This window comes from Podarcis liolepis, assembly GCF_965112155.1.
Source record: "Podarcis liolepis genome assembly, chromosome: 16".
Lineage (NCBI taxonomy): Eukaryota > Metazoa > Chordata > Lepidosauria > Squamata > Lacertidae > Podarcis > Podarcis liolepis.
Window position 1 is genome coordinate 38307398 of NC_139567.1, and position 16754 is coordinate 38324151.

At 46.1% G+C, this 16754-nt stretch overlaps 1 protein-coding gene and 1 long non-coding RNA gene across 5 annotated transcripts in view; one reads left to right on the forward strand and one right to left on the reverse strand.

Annotated features, from left to right (window-relative positions):
- LOC310695549 overlaps positions 1 to 3343 on the forward strand; it is a 46889-nt gene extending 43546 nt beyond the window's left edge. Inside the window, exon 2 of the long non-coding RNA XR_014520152.1 lies at positions 2425 to 3343. This is a non-coding gene — a long non-coding RNA (uncharacterized lncRNA). The remainder of the gene's footprint in view (positions 1 to 2424) is intronic.
- Positions 1 to 16754, reverse strand: part of TADA2A (transcriptional adaptor 2A) — a 30296-nt gene that overhangs the window by 11246 nt on the left and 2296 nt on the right. For 2 of the 4 annotated variants that reach the window (XM_083480040.1, XM_083480041.1), the window contains 9 exons: positions 16079 to 16185; positions 15199 to 15258; positions 12937 to 13028; positions 12654 to 12811; positions 11897 to 11985; positions 10100 to 10172; positions 8636 to 8699; positions 4237 to 4280; positions 2316 to 2426 (listed from right to left, as the gene is read on the reverse strand). In XM_083480040.1, coding sequence (XP_083336166.1) covers positions 2316 to 2426; positions 4237 to 4280; positions 8636 to 8699; positions 10100 to 10172; positions 11897 to 11985; positions 12654 to 12811; positions 12937 to 13028; positions 15199 to 15258; positions 16079 to 16185 — 798 coding nt within the window. Of the gene's footprint in view, positions 1 to 2315; positions 2427 to 4236; positions 4281 to 8635; positions 8700 to 10099; positions 10173 to 11896; positions 11986 to 12653; positions 12812 to 12936; positions 13029 to 15198; positions 15259 to 16078; positions 16288 to 16754 lie in introns of all 4 variants that reach the window. The other 2 variants (XM_083480038.1, XM_083480039.1) reach the window with 2 other exon arrangements.

Consider the following 16754-nt stretch of genomic DNA (forward strand, 5'->3'; position numbering starts at 1 on the left):
GGGGAATAATCGTTTACAACTGCCTCTGCTGGAATGCAGAGAGGCCAATTAAAGATTGTTAATTATGCAAACTAGATGAGTGGTTAGATGATGGAAGAGTGAGGCACCTTTGAAAGGCAAAGCCTCCAACAGGATGCCAAGTCATGGGATCCCCATGACTTGACACTTAGTGGCAGCCTTGTCAAAATCTTGCTGAAATTCTGCCGCAAGTGCTTTCTGGGACAGATTTTCTAATAATAAAACAACTCATTAGTAAAGGTAAAGGGACCCCTGACCATTAGGTCCAGTCGTGACTGACTCTGGGATTGTAGCGCTCATCTCACTTTATTGGCTGAGGGAGCCGGCGTACAGCTTCCGGGTCATGTGGCCAGCATGACTAAGCCGTTTCTGGAGAACCAGAGCAGCGCACAGAAATGCTGTTTACCTTCCCACCGGAGTGGTACCTATTTACTTGCACTTTGATGTGCTTTCGAACTGCTAGGTGGGCAGGAGCTGGGACCGAGCAATGGGAGCTCACCCCGTCACGGGGATTTGAACCGCCAACCTTCTGATCAGCAAGTCTTAGGCTCTGTGGTTTAACCCACAGCGCCACACGCGTCCCTAAACAACTCATTGGAGGGCTGCAAAACTCCTGAAGTTCAGGAGCCTCAGAGTTCCTCATTTCTACAGCTGTTTCTGTCTTATCCCTCCCCCTACAAAAAAGTGACATTCACATGCTTGGGGTGGTTATCTGCAAAACTGAATATTTGGTTTCCGTGAGGGTAGAACGATTTCATATATCACTTTGCATTGTTTCCTTCGGGGTAAAAGTGCAGAGACTTGGCTTAAATTGTGGGTGGTTCCTTTGTGCTTATGCTGTTCCTTATTCAAAGCCGAGACCAATTAGTAACTGTACTTGAATGAGGGCCAGCTTCTCTACTCTGGACAACTGGGTTAATTTCACAACACCTTGCACAAGACGTTGTGTGTACGTACATGTGTCAGCAACTACTGCCTAGAAACCTGTTGCTTTGTTCCAGGGACATGAATCACAACTGTGTTATATACATGAGAGTTTTGCTTCAAGACATGCAAAAAAAACCTCAACACAAGTATTTGCTGCATGCTAGCTTGGGCAAATGAAAAAACAAATATAGCTGTCACAGTCGGAACAAACTTGCGAACTGCATCAAATCAGTCACTGGGCAAAGCAGGAGGTTTTGATCCCTTCCCTCAAGTATCTGTTCAACAATGACAGAACAGGCTGTGTGTGGTCATTTCTCTCAACCCATTTTCTTTGCTGATCCCCTGCCCTAAAAGAAGGGGTCGGGAGCATCTGTGTCCAACATGGCCAATAGGGACAGGGATGATGGGAGCTGGGAAGGCCAGAGGTTTGACCACTCCTCTCCACACCGCGGTCTTCCTTACGAGATGTGCTTTTGGAAATAAAACCTTAACAAGCCCTCAACAGACTTTGCGGCCACAAAACAGCCTATAATAAAGCTATTTATAATACCACTATTGACCTTCTAACTGAAGCAGCTGGAATAGCCAGACTGGTGAGTGTACTTTATATTTGAAATGCTAAGGACTGGGCAGGACACGAACACACATCTGTCGGCCTCCAGATGTTGCTGGGCTCCATCCCTTATCATTGGCCAGTCTGGCTTCGACTGATGAGAGCTGGAGTTCAGCAACATCTGGTTGCCCACCACCATGCTAAAACCTTGGTAAGCAGAATCCATCACTCAAGCAACGAAAAGAAACCAAATCCCATGCACCAAATATTTTGTGTCCACACCCAACTGTGCTTCTTTTAAGGCAGGCACGCCCAAACTCGGCCTTCCAGCTGTTTTGGGACTACAATTCCCATCATCCCTGACCACTGGCCCTGTTAGCTAGGGATGATGGGAGTTGTAGTCCCAAAACAGCTGGAGGGCCGAGTTTGGGGGTGCCTGTTTTAAGGGCTTGGCAGAGCTCCAAAGCTTGCATCCCGCTATGGCAGGAGTGGAGGACCTTCAGCTATCCAGATGTTACCGAAATATAACTCCCATCAGCCCTAGCAGTCATGGTCAATGGCCAGGGATGGTGGCAATTTGGCAACATCTGGAGGGCCAAAGGCACAGGGGCCGATTCAATAAAAAGGTTTCGCAATTTCCTGCCTTTTTTTTTACTGTACCACAATTGCGGCGGAAACTGTATATGCCAATGATATTTGGGGAGGGGGACTTTTACTGCTACTATATATAGAGAGAAAATTCATGTGTGATCCTTAGCATGGTGCAATGTGAAAGAGAAACACAAGCATGAAAGACAGAAGACCAGGTGATGCCTACATGCGTGACTTTCTATGAATTTGTCGTGCTCCGTCGGTCCCAGGATTCTTGCAAAGCGCCTCATGGTCTCGTAAAGATCTTGAACCTCTTTTGGGTACCTTCTTTCCAGAACTGCAAGACAAAGGGAGGACACAGAAAGCTGCTTTCTTAGCAAAGGAGAAAAATGCAGATTCAAAGGAAACACCACGAATGCGATGCTGCCTCTTCTTGGGTGGAGTCCGTGAACAATGTGCAGATCAGATAGAAGTGATTGTGTGTTTAGCTGAAAATTCCCTATTCATGGCTATTTATTCTTAACCATACTCCTTAAATGGGTTCTCTCCAGGGCTTTGGTCCATTTTCCAGTGGTGGCTGGTGCCCATTGGGACTGGTGGGGCAGAAGGCAGGGAAGCCAATGGTAGGCAAAGCCAGAGCCAATGACAAGGGGGACCAACGTATTCCAGTTTTGCCCTCCTCCTCCCTGCTGGTTTCTACAAGAGCAACCTTAAGACTAAGGAGGAGGAGAAAGTAGGCGGGCAGTGGTGGCACCCCAAACTGGCTGTAACTAAGCAGGGAGGCAGGCAGGTGGGGGCCTGGCTGGGGGGGGGGGCTGAGTTTGGTGGGGCAGTGTGCCATTTTCCCTAACGGATGAGCTTCCAGGGCTATTTTCAATCACTGAAATGCGTTCCATGGTGTTAGCCTGCTTGTGTGTTCATGTATCTACCTGTAGAACCCCTCCTCTCAAACCTCTTAAAAAATTGCAGCTGCTCAGTTCAAGCAACACCAACACAACATCTGGTTATGTGGGGCACAGGTATTACACCTTGTAAGCATGCAGATGTTGGGGCTGCGAGTTATCAGGAATGGACTGACATTTTTCTGCTTAGCAGAATCCATCCATTCTGGGCTGATTAGTACCGCGATGACAATCCCAGCAGGCCAAAGGTGTGGGTGACCATAGTATGTGGCTATTGGGTGTTTTGTCTCCAGCGTAATAACAGCAGTTACAATAGTAACAAAAATATACGTGCATTCTAAGTAGCCTTTTTTTGGGGGGGGGGAATGGATTAATATGCTGCTGTTGCATGGGCTTCTAGTGGCCTCCCATCCAAGAGGCTGATAAGATCCCACCATTGCTATAGCCATATACTACCGGCAGAATCAGAGGCACTAGCCTTCTGATACCAGTCACTGGGCGACTATAGCAGGAGAGAGCTGTTTTTCACATGCTCTGCTTGCCTGCCTACCATAAATGCTTAAAGCCCTAAACAATGCAGGCCCCAAGTGTCTGAAAGACCACCTCTATCTCCACACACCTTCTCAGGTGTTGAGCTCTGCAGAGGGGTGGGATGAGCTCTCTTGGTTTTTCTGCCACCCTCAGAAGTCCAGGCAATGGCACCCCCTGGGGACTTTCTCCGAGGCAACCCCTAAATTGTGGGATTGTGGAGGATTCCCTCCCCATAGAGTCACATCCAGCACTCTCACTTTACAGCTTCTGTTGTGCAATGAAGCTGCACCTCTTTACCCTGGCCTTCAACGAAGTATGTTTGTTTTGCAGGACCCACCTCTTCTGCCGAAATTTATATTGTTCTTATCTGTTTTTATAATTGTACAGATATTGTTATAACCTGTCCTGGGAGCTTATGGTGAAGGGCAGGCAAAAAACCCCCACACATATATATAAATGAATCAAATAAAATAAGCAGCTGGTTAGACACTGTGGGAAAGAGGATGAAGGACTAGACAAGCTTTTGGTCTGATCCAGGGGAGCCCCAATGCTGCAGTCAGAACATTCGCTGGAACCAATATTTCCCCCCAGAGGTAATTTCACAAACAGAAAATAGCAACACTGAGGTATTTAAAGGGTGAATCAGGCAGCATCCTTTCAGACTAATTTTAGCCAGGCAGCGCGGCCATTAAGGCTGACAGCCGAGATACTCACTCTGGAACTTTCTGAGGTTGATGAGTCCGTGGTCTCTTATAATTCTGTAATTGAAAAAGGTACAGCCTGTATTAGGGCCATTGCCCAACTATAAACAAGCAATCTTGCAGCAGAAAAGTTATCCTGGGAATTCCTAGAATCTCCTCGTTAATAATATTTTCCAGGAAAGGCTAGGCAAAGCTTCTCTTAGGACTACAGTCGTACCTTGGAAGTCAAACAGAATCTGTTCCGGAAGTCCATTCGACTTCCAAAATGTTCAGAAACCAAGGCACGGCTTCCGATTGGCTGCAGGAAGCTCCTGCAGCCAATCAGAAGCCACGGAACCCGTGTCAGACATTTGGGTTCCAAAGAACGTTCGCAAACCGGAACACTCACTTCCGGGTTTGTGGCGTTCAGGAGCCAAAATGTTCAAGTTGCAAGGCATTCAACAACCAAGGTATGACTGTACTTAAGATACTTCAGCTGTCTTCAGGACGTGGTGAGAGGCCTTCTCTACACAAGCATCAGAGTGAGGTGCTAGAATCCTGAGGTGGCAGCATGGAAAGGGCTGTAGCTTAGCGGTAGAGGGTCTGCCTTGCATGCAGAAGGTCCCAGGTTCAACCCCCAGCATCTCCAGGTGGGTCTGGGAAATACTCCCTGCCTCAGACTTGAGGAACTGCTGCCAGTCAGTGTGGGCAATACTGAGCTAGATGGTCAAATGGCGAGGCAGCTCCCTACGTTTCCATGACCACGACAGTTCAGTCTCCAAGGATGGAAAACACAGTTTTTAAAGTTCTTACCCATGTTCTGTTTTGTCTTTAAACTGCATCCAGGTAAAAAAAATAGTACCTCTCCTGCTGTGCTAGATTTCTGCTTGCAGGGAATTTTTTTCACATGGGAGAGCATTCAAAAATGTGACACCTCCTTACATGCTTGCAATTCAAAGCGATATCACACATTCCACTATCACATGCTACTGCGTAGATAAGGCTTCGGTGTCTAAGATACCTTCCCAAGTCCATGAAAGCAGCATATGTCTACAGGCTTGTAGACAGCCTCTCCCTTGGTTGACTGTAGCAAATAACATTTCTTCCACACGTGTTCCCACAACTGTAAAGGCGCAGTGATGATAGCTCTGTCCCGTGTTTGCGCAGAGCAGCACCATGACTGCCCCCGTGGCATTTCTCTCTCTTGCTAGGAGAAGGCCTGGCTAAGGAGAGGCTGGGGACCAAACCTGTTTTATTTATAATTCCCCAAACTGGCCAAAACTTGTTAGTCTTTGCTTTTGTGCACACTTTTATGGAGATACGAAGAGCAATTGCAATGATAAATAGCTATAGAAAGAGGTGCGTGTTAAAGAGACACCCAACTGATAAGTAAGCAGAAAGACAGCCTTTGGAAGCAGTTTTGATTTGCAACACCAAGAGGGCAGCGGGAAGGTATTTATAAACCTTTTATGTAGCTTGCAGCTTTCTATAAATAGAGGCAACGTGATAGCACGGAAAAGGCACAAACGTTTTTAAAAGCACCAATTTGGGGACATCAACGTTACTCCTTTAGCAGGATATGCTAATTAATTCCTACCCTACTTCATATTCTACTGCATGACTTAGCCTTGGAAACAGATTCCAGGCCTGAGGGCCTGGCATTTCCTTACTCTGTGTTAAAACCATAGAGAATTACCAGTGTTGAGACACCTGTAAGTGCACATGATGTTTTCTTACATCTTTATTCCTGACTGGAAAAGCTGCTGGAATGTTTTAATTCAAGTCTGATTTTAACGTTTTAACTGAATTTTATTTTTATTTTGGTATTGTGATCTTTGTAGGCTGCTAAGAGTCTATAGTAGTAGAGTGCTACATAAATTGTATAAATAGATTAAAGGAAAAAAAACCTATTTGGGCAGCCGTGTCCTGCGTGGGACACCCTGTTCCTTGCCTTCCTTCTACCCCAGGGTCTCTCAAACCTGATGGGATCATGCCGTGCTAGTGGATCTAGCACACCCACCTCTCTAAACCTAGAAACTTTACTGGATGTGCTTGCGTTCTACACCCCCTTATTCCGCCTCTTCCTCACCCAGGCCCAACTTGCATCACTCCTATTGGCAAAGTGGTAGACCATCCTGCCATGGATGCCAGAAGTCTCAGGTTTACTCCCTAGCATCTCCTCCTGCTTCAGAACACTGAAGAGCCACTTGCCTGTCAATGTGGACAGTACAGAGCTAGATGGATCAATGGGCCTGACTCAATACAAGGCAGCTCCCTATGTTCCTTCCTGCTTCCTCCACCCAACTACCTACATCCCTGGTAGCACGTTCAGCCTGCCAAGCTGGGATTTACTCTTGCCTTCTCCGCTGGGTAGCCCAGTGCGTGGCAGCTGCGAAAAGGGCGAATACCAAACCAAGGATCAGAAATGACTTAGGACCCAAATATCCGAGACCTGCTCCTTCCCTACAGACCTCCTCGGGGGTTAAGATCAGCAGAGGGGGTCCTCTTGCTAGTTCTGCCGCCCACAGAAGTTCATGGTTGGTGGCCTTCTCTGTCGTGGGATTCCCTCCCCACAGAGGTGCATCTCACACCTCTGTTATATAGCTTTTGGCAAATGCTGAAGATGCTTCTTTTCACCCCTGGCTTTTGGCACCTGAGATGTGTGCTTCTGGGACCCACCCTATTCCTGTAACTCAGGGGTCAGCAAACTAAGGCCCAGGGGCCGGATCCGGCCCAATCGCCTTCTAAATCCGGCCCGCAGACGGTCCGGGAATCAGCATGTTTTTACATGAGTAGAATGTGTCCTTTTATTTAAAATGCATCTCTGGGTTATTTGTGGGGCATAGGAATTCGTTCATTTCCCCCCTCAAAATATAGTCCACCCCCCCCCCACAAGGGCTGAGGGACAGTGGACCGGCCCACGGCTGAAAATGTTTGCTGACCCCTGCTGTAACTGATTTGACTGTAGTTTTAAATTGTTTCACCTGCGCTGGGATCTGCTGGTGAAGGGCAGATTATACTAACAATCCCGCCAATAGCCTAATGGCAGGATAAAAATCTATGGTGCGAACACACTTGAAACTGTCCACAGTTCGGGTTACCTCAGAAGGCAACTGGAGCAGCTCCCCTATGAGGAAAGGGTACAAGTTCATTTGGGGCCTTTTTGCTTAGAGAAAAGGCTGAATAAGAGGCGACATGATAAAATTATGCATAGAGTACAGGAAGTGGATAGCCAAATGTTCTATCTCCACTCTTTCATAGCGCTAGAACTTGGGAATATCCTGCCCTAAAGCATCATGGAAAAACCTAGCATTTGCCCAGACTTGAACAAGAGCATTAAATGGCCCTTGCATTACACTGGGATTCTTGCATGCAACTCAAATTAAAAGTCATTTTAATATTTTTAGGCTGAGGTCTGACAAGCGAGTCTCCTCCAGCCACATACTGACTTTAAATTATCTGCTGAAAAGGGCATTTTAACTGGGAGGGTAGGGGGAGAAAAATGCACTAGACTTCCATCAAGTTAACTACTTTTTAATAACGCACCTCGACTTGAACTACACGTTTGAAAAAATATTGAGATGTTGGGAGCGTCACTAAATAATTCTACAGAGAGTCAGGTAATTGGCTAAGCTGCTGACACAGAATGTTTTAATTAGCCAACTCATCGGCCTCAAGCTGGAAGTCCACTGTAGCAAAGTCTGTGGTGTCAATTATCTGCGGGTTGCGGTAATTAGAGGATGGAGTTAAGAGTACTGGTGTCTTTATACCAGGATAGACATCACGTGTATAGCTGGAGAGTGGATGGCTTGCCACTTGCTGGATATGTTTATGTTTGAGGTTCTCAGATGGAGGTATGACTCCTTCCAGCAACACCTGCAGCCACGCTGGTGCCAAACGTAGTGCTCTGCTTTCCTTTGGACCACATCAGTGAGGCTGAGAGTGGGGTCATCTTCTGGGCAGCCCAGAACCTCCAGACACACTCCCCAGGCTTGCGTCCCAAGGACGTCACTTCGGCGCTGCTAATGCAGCAGTTTGACTTCACCCTCACAGGCGCACTCCATTGCTAATGTGGTTTTTATTATTGTATTTTTTTTTACTGTGATTGTTAGTTTGCTTTGGGACTTTCTTAGTGGGAAGCAAAGAATTGAATAAACCTAAACCTTGGTTATTGGGGGAGGGATGTGGAGGCAAAAAGCAAAGCAAAAAGTTTGGAAGTCCTTGCCCGCGACAGTCCTACCTTCAGATAACAACTTCAAGGGGGAAAGGTGTAAATATCTGCCACACAACCCCACCTTCTTCATATTCTCTCCCCATGGTTTTCTGGTGTTCATATTCAACACCCAGCCCTGAATAGCTATTCTGCAAAATCTTTGTCACAGAACTCAGCAAGCACACTTAGATTTGAAAGAATGAAAAAGCCAGGAACTCACTTTTTCCTTCGTTGCCTTTCCTTTAACCTCGAGTGATAGATATCTACAACTGCAATCTTCAAAGCTGTGTAAGTTCCAGGAGAGAGGGGAGCAAAAGAGATGAAAAGAATAAATCCTTCACACTTACAGAGAAATATATAGAGAATTAGCACAGAGCTTATCTCCCAAATCCCCAAAACAACAGCCTGTTTTCATCACAGCGTGAAAAAACGAGACAGGCCTCAGCAGGGAAGAGACTAGCCAAATCTGGCTTTTGAGATGTTACAAGACAGAAACCTTCTCAAGGCACTGCAGTGGAAGCAGTTCGAAAGTCTGTATATGAACTGCCGCTGTTTTGAGTCTTATTTTTAGCTGCTTTGATTTGATACATGACATATTTGCATTCCATTATTGGAGAGAGAATGCCTCTGTATGCCACTTGCTAGGAATCACAAGCAGTTGCATTTAGATGTTGCACTCAGGGTCTTGCCTGTGGGCTTTCTATAGGGGCATCTTGCCAGCCGCTGTGAGAAGAGGGGTCTTACACATGAGCCAGCAAGCTCTTCCTATGAACTCTGTGTGTGTGTGTGTGTGGTGATCCTTATTGTTTTAGGGTAAAACGTGTGACGAATATATAGTTGGGAGCTGTCTTAGGAGGACTTGCTCTGAGAGGCGGCACAAAAATGTTGAAATGTATAGTTTGCCCCTGCGTTGTGGGACCTTGCTCCACTGAGGTGGCTCCCACGCGGCAGGATGTGCGTGTGAAGAAGGGTTAACATTCCTGCATCTTGCTAAAAGCCAGATAGCACATAAAACACCAACGTTTCAGGGATCCAAACATGGCTCCCCCCAAAAATCAAGAATCGTAACCGAGGCTGAAATATTGCAGTAGCAAACAGTGTGGTGCTGGGGCGGTGGTGGTGCTCCCCTGACCTCCTGACAGCTGAGCCACTACTGCTTATCAGGAGGGAGAGGGGGATGAGGTGGCAGGAAGTGGGGGGAGTGCAAACACTTCAGCAGAGCCAATCCAGAGCTCCTGCTGCTGCATTTGCACCATGCTGGCCTCACTGCTGCCTCACCCACTCTTTCCTGGTAAACGACGGGCACTCAGCTGCCAGGAGGTCAAGGGAGTGATGTCCCCTGCAAAGCTGCTCTGTATATGTGTGCATACATGTGTGTGTGGGATATTAGGCAAATCAACACAGTTAAAAAACACACAACCATATAGAATCATAGAATTGTAGAGTTGGAAGGGACCCCAAGAGTCAGCGAGCCTAATTCCCTGCAATGCAGGAATCTCCACAAATGGTCCCCCATCCAATTTGAAACCACACTGGACCCTGCTTAGCTTTGCAAATGTGCTAGCAGTTTTATTGCTGCAGCACTAAAGCAACTGGAGGACCACTAAACCATCCCTTGTTGCTTCCAATCTCTGAGTGGAGATACCCCACATTTCCTCTTATAGCTTCACAACGCAAAACACACCGTGTAAAAGTTCCGAGTCATCCTCCACAAAGTCTATATCCCTTAAATCCCATTCAGCATAGTTGTCAAATTCCTGTGGAAGGAAAAAACAACTATTGACACAGATGCTGGCAGAAGCCAGGATTTCCACTGTCCAACAACAGAAAGCATAACAGAACTTGAACATTTCCCTGTGGTATAAAAACATACGGAATTGGATCGCCGCAAGAAAAAATAACACTTAAATTACAGGTTTCTGAGGGAAAGGAGGGCCCTGAACACTTCTATGCAGTTTAGTGGGAATTTATTTTGTGTTTCGGATTTCAACAGGCAGCAATCTCTTCCTGCACCATCCCGAGAAATATGGATGTCAGGATTTAAGATTGGGTGTTGCGACTTTGTACAGTTACTCCTTTATTTGCCCTGCCTTGTTTTAGATATCTTTAAGTTGATATTTTGCTGTGGTTTGCATTTAATACTCTGAAAATAAACAAAAGGGGTTTTTTAAAAAAGAATTTTTTTTTTTAAGGTCTCAAGAACCATCGATTTAATGCAAAGGCAGAGATAGTAAAAATGACAAAAGAGCTTTGCAACAACTCCTTCATGACCAAAGTCTTCAAGGCAGCAAATGGACCACAACACCAACAATTCTTCTCACAATTCCTGGGGTTGTCCTTGGCGATTTGGGTCATTTTGCTGCCTTGAAGACTTGGACCCAGACTCCTGCACAGATGGTGCTCTGGTTTGGTGTAGGAGGGTAGGGAATAAAATAAGACAAAGCAAAAAGTGTTGCTTGTTGATACGCCCACTTCCAGATCCTGATATGAATTTAGCAGGAACTTGATGCCAATTCATCAGCTTCTAACAATAACAACAATAGCAGCAGGTGATTTGCAGCGACTCTTCCCCAGTTGTGAGCATCTCTGCTGCATCGACTGTGCATTTAGTCAATCTTGCTGCTCCCCCAGCGGGTTCCAAGCGGTATTGCATCCTATGCTTGTTTATTAAGTGCCCAGTGCCAGATAACCAAGCCAAGCCTCTGAACCAGGGGTGGGGAACAGCAGACCCAGGGGCCAAGTGTGGCCCTCCATGCCTATCTGGCCCTTGGAACTCTCCACAAGCCACACTCCTTATCCCCCGATTCACACCTCTCACTGCTCCTATTTTGCACTCCAAGTGTATTTCCCTGACTGGGATGCGCCTTGAACTCTAAACATGCCTCCAGCTTGTCGTAGAGAGGGGAGGGTGAGGGTGAATAGAAAATAGCCTACTGCACAAAAGTAAAAAATAAATAAATGTATTCCTTGCTCTGTCCACCTTTGCCTCAGGCCTCGCCCACTATGTGGCCCTTGGGAGGTTTGTCAGAAAAGAATGTGGCCCTTGGTTCCCCAACCCTGGTCTGAATCACCACCACAAGCCGAAAATCCCACTATAAGCCCCAAAATATGACATGAGGAATACATTGCAAGTGGTACTGAGAAGTATCACATGCAGAGAACAGAAAGCTCTCATTTCATTCATTCTTTCAGCCACCACCCCTGCCCCAATTTCATGAATTGGCTCTCGGCGTTGTTTACGAAAACAAAGGGGCGGGGGGAAGATGAATCAGGAAAATAACAAACAGAATCGCAGAGTTGGAAAGGGACCACAAGGGTCATCTAATCCTACCTCCTGCAATGCAGGAAACATTTGCTCAACATGGGGCTCGAACTCAGCACGCTCTCATGCTTTACCAACTGAGCCATCCCAGCCATAATGACATTCATCCTATTTGTTTCCAGGAGGAAAGGCAAAGAGCCACACCGAATGAGTTCCTACCTCAATGAAGTCTGCTCTTGCTGGCATGTATCCAGCCATATCCCTGGAGAGCAAGGAATCAAAGGTAGGCCGCGGAGGATCTTCAGCAGCTGGGAGGGGGTGGAAAGCATGTTTTAGTAGTCGGGCCAATTAAAAAAAATTATTTGCACCTCCCCTCCTCTCAAAGCAAAGGAGGAAAAAATGGTGTGAATAGCATGCAGGGGGAAGGAAGCGCATTTGTTAGCTTTTTTTTTTTTTAAAAAAGTTCTTAAGTTAATAACTTGCTATGAATTTCTGTAGTGCCTAACTGTGCCTGTCACTGATTCATGTCCCTGAAGGCCCATCTTTAGACACAGAATAAGGCATGGGTAGCTAACACAGAAGTCTGCATCTCCAGTCATCTCTGACTACAGTCATACCTTGGAAGTCGAACAAAATCCGTTCCAGAAGTCTGTTCAACTTCTGAAATGTTTGACTTCCAAAGCATGGCTTCTATTGGATGCAGCAAGCTCCTGCAGCCAATCAAAAGTCACGGAAGCCCCGTCGGATGTTTGGCTTCCAAAAGAACGTTCGCAAACCGGAACATTCACTCCCAGTTTTCGATCGTTCGGGAGCCAGAACGTGTGACCCCCAAGGTGTTTGGGAGCTGAGGTACGACTGTACTGGTTGTGCTGGCTAGGGCTGATGGGAGTTGTAGTCCTAACAGCCCCTGAAGGGCACCACACTGGCTAATCTGGGAATGTGAAATGCTGCCTCTGTCCCTGCCATGGACTCTTACAATAAAACGGGATGGCTGTGTCACTGTGTTGATTCTCTTCCGCTTGCTTCAGATTTAATAGCGTGGATGCAAAGAGGGGGTTGTTGATGAAATGCTTCATGTAATGTTTTTCACACTCCTCTTTCGTCTTTGTGTTCATCTGATTTGCTACATCCTGCCTATAAGAGAGAGAGGAGGGGGAATAGTTCTGGTTAGGCATCGATCAGGAGGAGGACTGCTCTGTTTTGCATTACCCACCAAAGCGGGACAGATCTCAATGTTTAATCAGGCATAAAACTCTCACCAGTTTCCAAAGCCACAATCCATCACAGCTTCTAAGAGGGCCATTTCTTCTTGAGCTGTCCAAGTCGGATCAAGGACGGGGAAGTTGGATGTCTGGCGATATGGGGAAACAAGGAAGGGAACTAATTTTGGATGTGATTCTGAGCATGGTGTTCAGCAGCTTAAATCCCACCCATCACAGCCTTTAGTGGCATTTTGAACTTGCCTCGTCACCAAAAATCAAGACGAGGAACAACACGTTAGAACACATATATACAGACGGCACATTAAAGCCCCAACTTGCAACCGATTGAGCTCTGGCCGTCAACTCAGCTCAGGAATCCCCATCTCCTGGTGACAACCAAACTCAGTCCAAATAAAAATGGTCTCATTGATGGTGGCCATCAATGTCTCCTGTGAGAGGGAGATCTGAAGTTTAACTACCGTATTGGCCTGAATATAAGCCGCAACCGCACAGAAGTCACACCTTTAAAATTTGGTGGCTTCGGGGAGACTTGGGAGCCGTGGACGGGACGAGCGCCATTGCCCTGTGCTGCTTTCTGGGGGGAGCCGCACCACTTTGCCAGTGGCCTTCCCCCCTTCCCTCATCCGGTGTAGGGGAGGCTTGGGAGTGGCGGGCGGGCTGCGCGCTGTTGCCCCGTGCTCCCATGGGTCGGGGGAGCCGTGCCACTTTGCCAGCGGCATAAGGTCATTAATATAAGCCGCACTTTAATTTTTCACAATCAGAATTTGGAAAAAAGTGTGGCTTATATACGGGCCAATACAGCATGCGCTGAGTGAATAAATGCTTTCTTTTATCTGTCCTGCATCCAGCTTCACTGGATGACTGATCTGTGTTGACATCAGAATATAACCATAACATACTCTCTTCATAATACAGATCACATGCATAAGATACAATTAAAGCACATGGCCTTCCCCAAAGAATTCCAGGAACTGTAGTTTGTTAAGGATGCTCAAATGTAGCTTGGCCTGATCCGACAGGCTAGCTTATGTTCATAAATGGTGTTCATAACTCAGTGACTTCCTTCAGAGGCACCATTTAAATCTGGTATGTGGGACTGCAAATATCCATTGCTGAGTAGTACATTTCCTTAGGTCTACATGTACGAAAACAAATTATTCCAGTAGCTGGGGAACAAGAGATCAGACTGCTGCTTCTGGAATGACAGTTTAAAAGCTCCAGCAGCACGCCACAGGAATTTCAAGTTATTATCACGTAGTGTAAATATCTCACAAGCTATAATTACGGTTAGCTCCTGAAAGTGGCATTACAGAACACAACGAAGACCTCTTCGTTTACTTCTCTGTGGCTATAATTCCAGAAGTAACATGGGCATGCCAGATTAAAAAACAAACAAAACACACCCCACTACCCCCCAGAAAAACAACCACTGTTCAATGGGAAACCTGTTTTAGGAGTTTCAATGGAACAGAAAATGTAACTGTTCTTCGTGACATAACAATTTAACTAAAGTGTTTTCTGGTTAATTCAGTACACGAGGAAAAACATTATTGTTCTACAAAGTAATATCTAGGGTAGGGGTAGCCAATGAAGTGCCCTCCCCCCCCCCTTGCTAGACTACAACTCCCACCATCCCTGACCATTTGGCGTGCTGGCTGAAGGGAATTGGGAGTTGTCGTTCACAGGCATCAAGAGAGGAACACACTGGCTACCCCGATGTAATGAATCTTCTAATGCAAAGTGGCTAAAACCTGGTGTAGGCAGGACTAGATTGGGCCTTCCAAGCAAATTTTTCTGCTCTCCATCCCCAAGACCCCACTAATTTTGGAAACAACTTCTTCTTTTAATTAGACACAATGCTGGGGTGAGCAGTCATTTAAGGCCAAGCCAGCCCCCTGATGAGGATGCAAATTGCCCCCTCCCTGGTTGCCAGAGTGATCATTAGAAGAGCTGAAAGGAGGCAATATCAAAGGGCTGATCTGCAAGCATTGGCTGAGGAGGGGGACTGTGCATCCTATGTGCTTGTGTGCATAAATCTGGCATCGCCACAACTACCACTGGCTTCTGACCTCAAATCCCTGTTCTATCAAGTTCAGGCATCCCCAACCTGCAGCCCTCCACATGTTTTTGACCTACAACTCCCATGATCCCTAGTTAACAGGACCAGTGGTCAGGGATGATGGGAATTGTAGTCCAAAACATCTGGAGGGCAGAAGGTTGGGGGTGCCTGATCAAGATGTGTCTCCCGGAGGCTGACAACGAGAAGAAAAAGCAAGGTAATCAGAAAGGTGCATTTACCACTATTTCATAGGTGTGGTCGCTCTGGTGTTTCTTGTACTCAAATCCTATTGTGAAGCACTGCAAAACAAAGGAGTTTGCCACTAGGTTACTTTTCTTCCTTCTTTCTGTAGATGGGAAACTGACTATAAAGAGGTAAAATGAAAAGGACACAGGGATGCCTCGATCACAAACAGAACATCCCTTCCCTATAGTTATTTCCTGGAACCTTTCTAACAAAGTTTCCTTTTATTGGTGCTATGCAATAAATAAACTGTTAAACACACTGAAAAGGGGCTGACTCCAGCATATAACACCATTGACTATAATTCACAGGCTCACGTTGGCAAGAAGACTGCTTTACAACAAAGAATAGCAATCTGTTTGCAGGTGACTTCTGACAAGACTTTGGCACAGCTTGGAGTTGTTAGCTCAGGAGTCAGCAGCCATTTTAGGCTAGTGGGCAGATTTGTAATTATGAGAGAGTGCCATGGGAGACAGAAAATGGCTGCTATGGAGGCATGCTATATTAACTTCAGCATAGGAGAGGCTGAGCTGGTACGAACAGGGACTGAGCAGGAAGCACAAACAGTTTCTCAGGTATTGTTGATTTCTGAATAAATGTTTTTGGAGACCTTTCAGAGCACCGCAGGAGATAATGGCAGGCACACTGGTGCCTCGGGTTCCACGTTGGTGACCCCCTATGTGAGCCACTGCCAGCTATACAAAATAAAATGAAAAAGCAGCAGCAAGAGCTGGAAGCTGGGAGCTCTTGCCTTATTGATATGCCCTAGTCTGCTTCCTGGTGATCTGGCTACTTGGCTTTCAGCATCCTGGGAGAACACAACAGGCTTGGTAACTCAACCCTCCTTCATTTCTCTCCTTGTAAATGTAAATTTACCTGCAAGCACAGCAAGAAGGGAGGTGGGCCACACTCTGCACACTTTATGTAAGGTTCTGCGAGGTAAGAGGAACACCCTCGGCATGGCGGCTTGTCAAAAGGGTCATCTGTAAAGCCAACAAGACCAATACGTAATAAAGCTTGGGCGCCATTTTGCAAAGCAAACTCCTTCACTTGTTGTTGGCGGAGAAACTGACACAGTAATACATCTACATGTTAAGGTAAATAGGACACGGTGGGGAAAGTTTGTGGAATATTTGAAAAATCCTAGCATGCAAGCAAGTTCATTAGTAGGGTTAACTTAAATCAAGCAGTTAAAATTATTATCAAGAGAAATGGAAGAATAACTTAAAAATGGAGCAAAGTGGAAAATGCAGTGTTAAAAATTTAAATCAGAAAAGAAACCACAAAAGGGGGGAGGGAAGTGAAATATGTTATTGTACCGGATGTATTTGTTTGAAAGGCGTGTAATTGTGATTTTTTTATTGAGAAAAAAAATTAAAAAGAAAAAGATAGATAGGAAACTGCCCTATACTGAATCAGACCATTGGTCCATCTAACTCAATTTCAGATCAGAACATTTCCCCAGCCCTTTCTGGCGATGCTGTGTTTTGAATCTGGGACCTTCTGCGTAGGCCAGGGTGTTTTTGTGCCAACAGACACTAGTTGGGTGGAC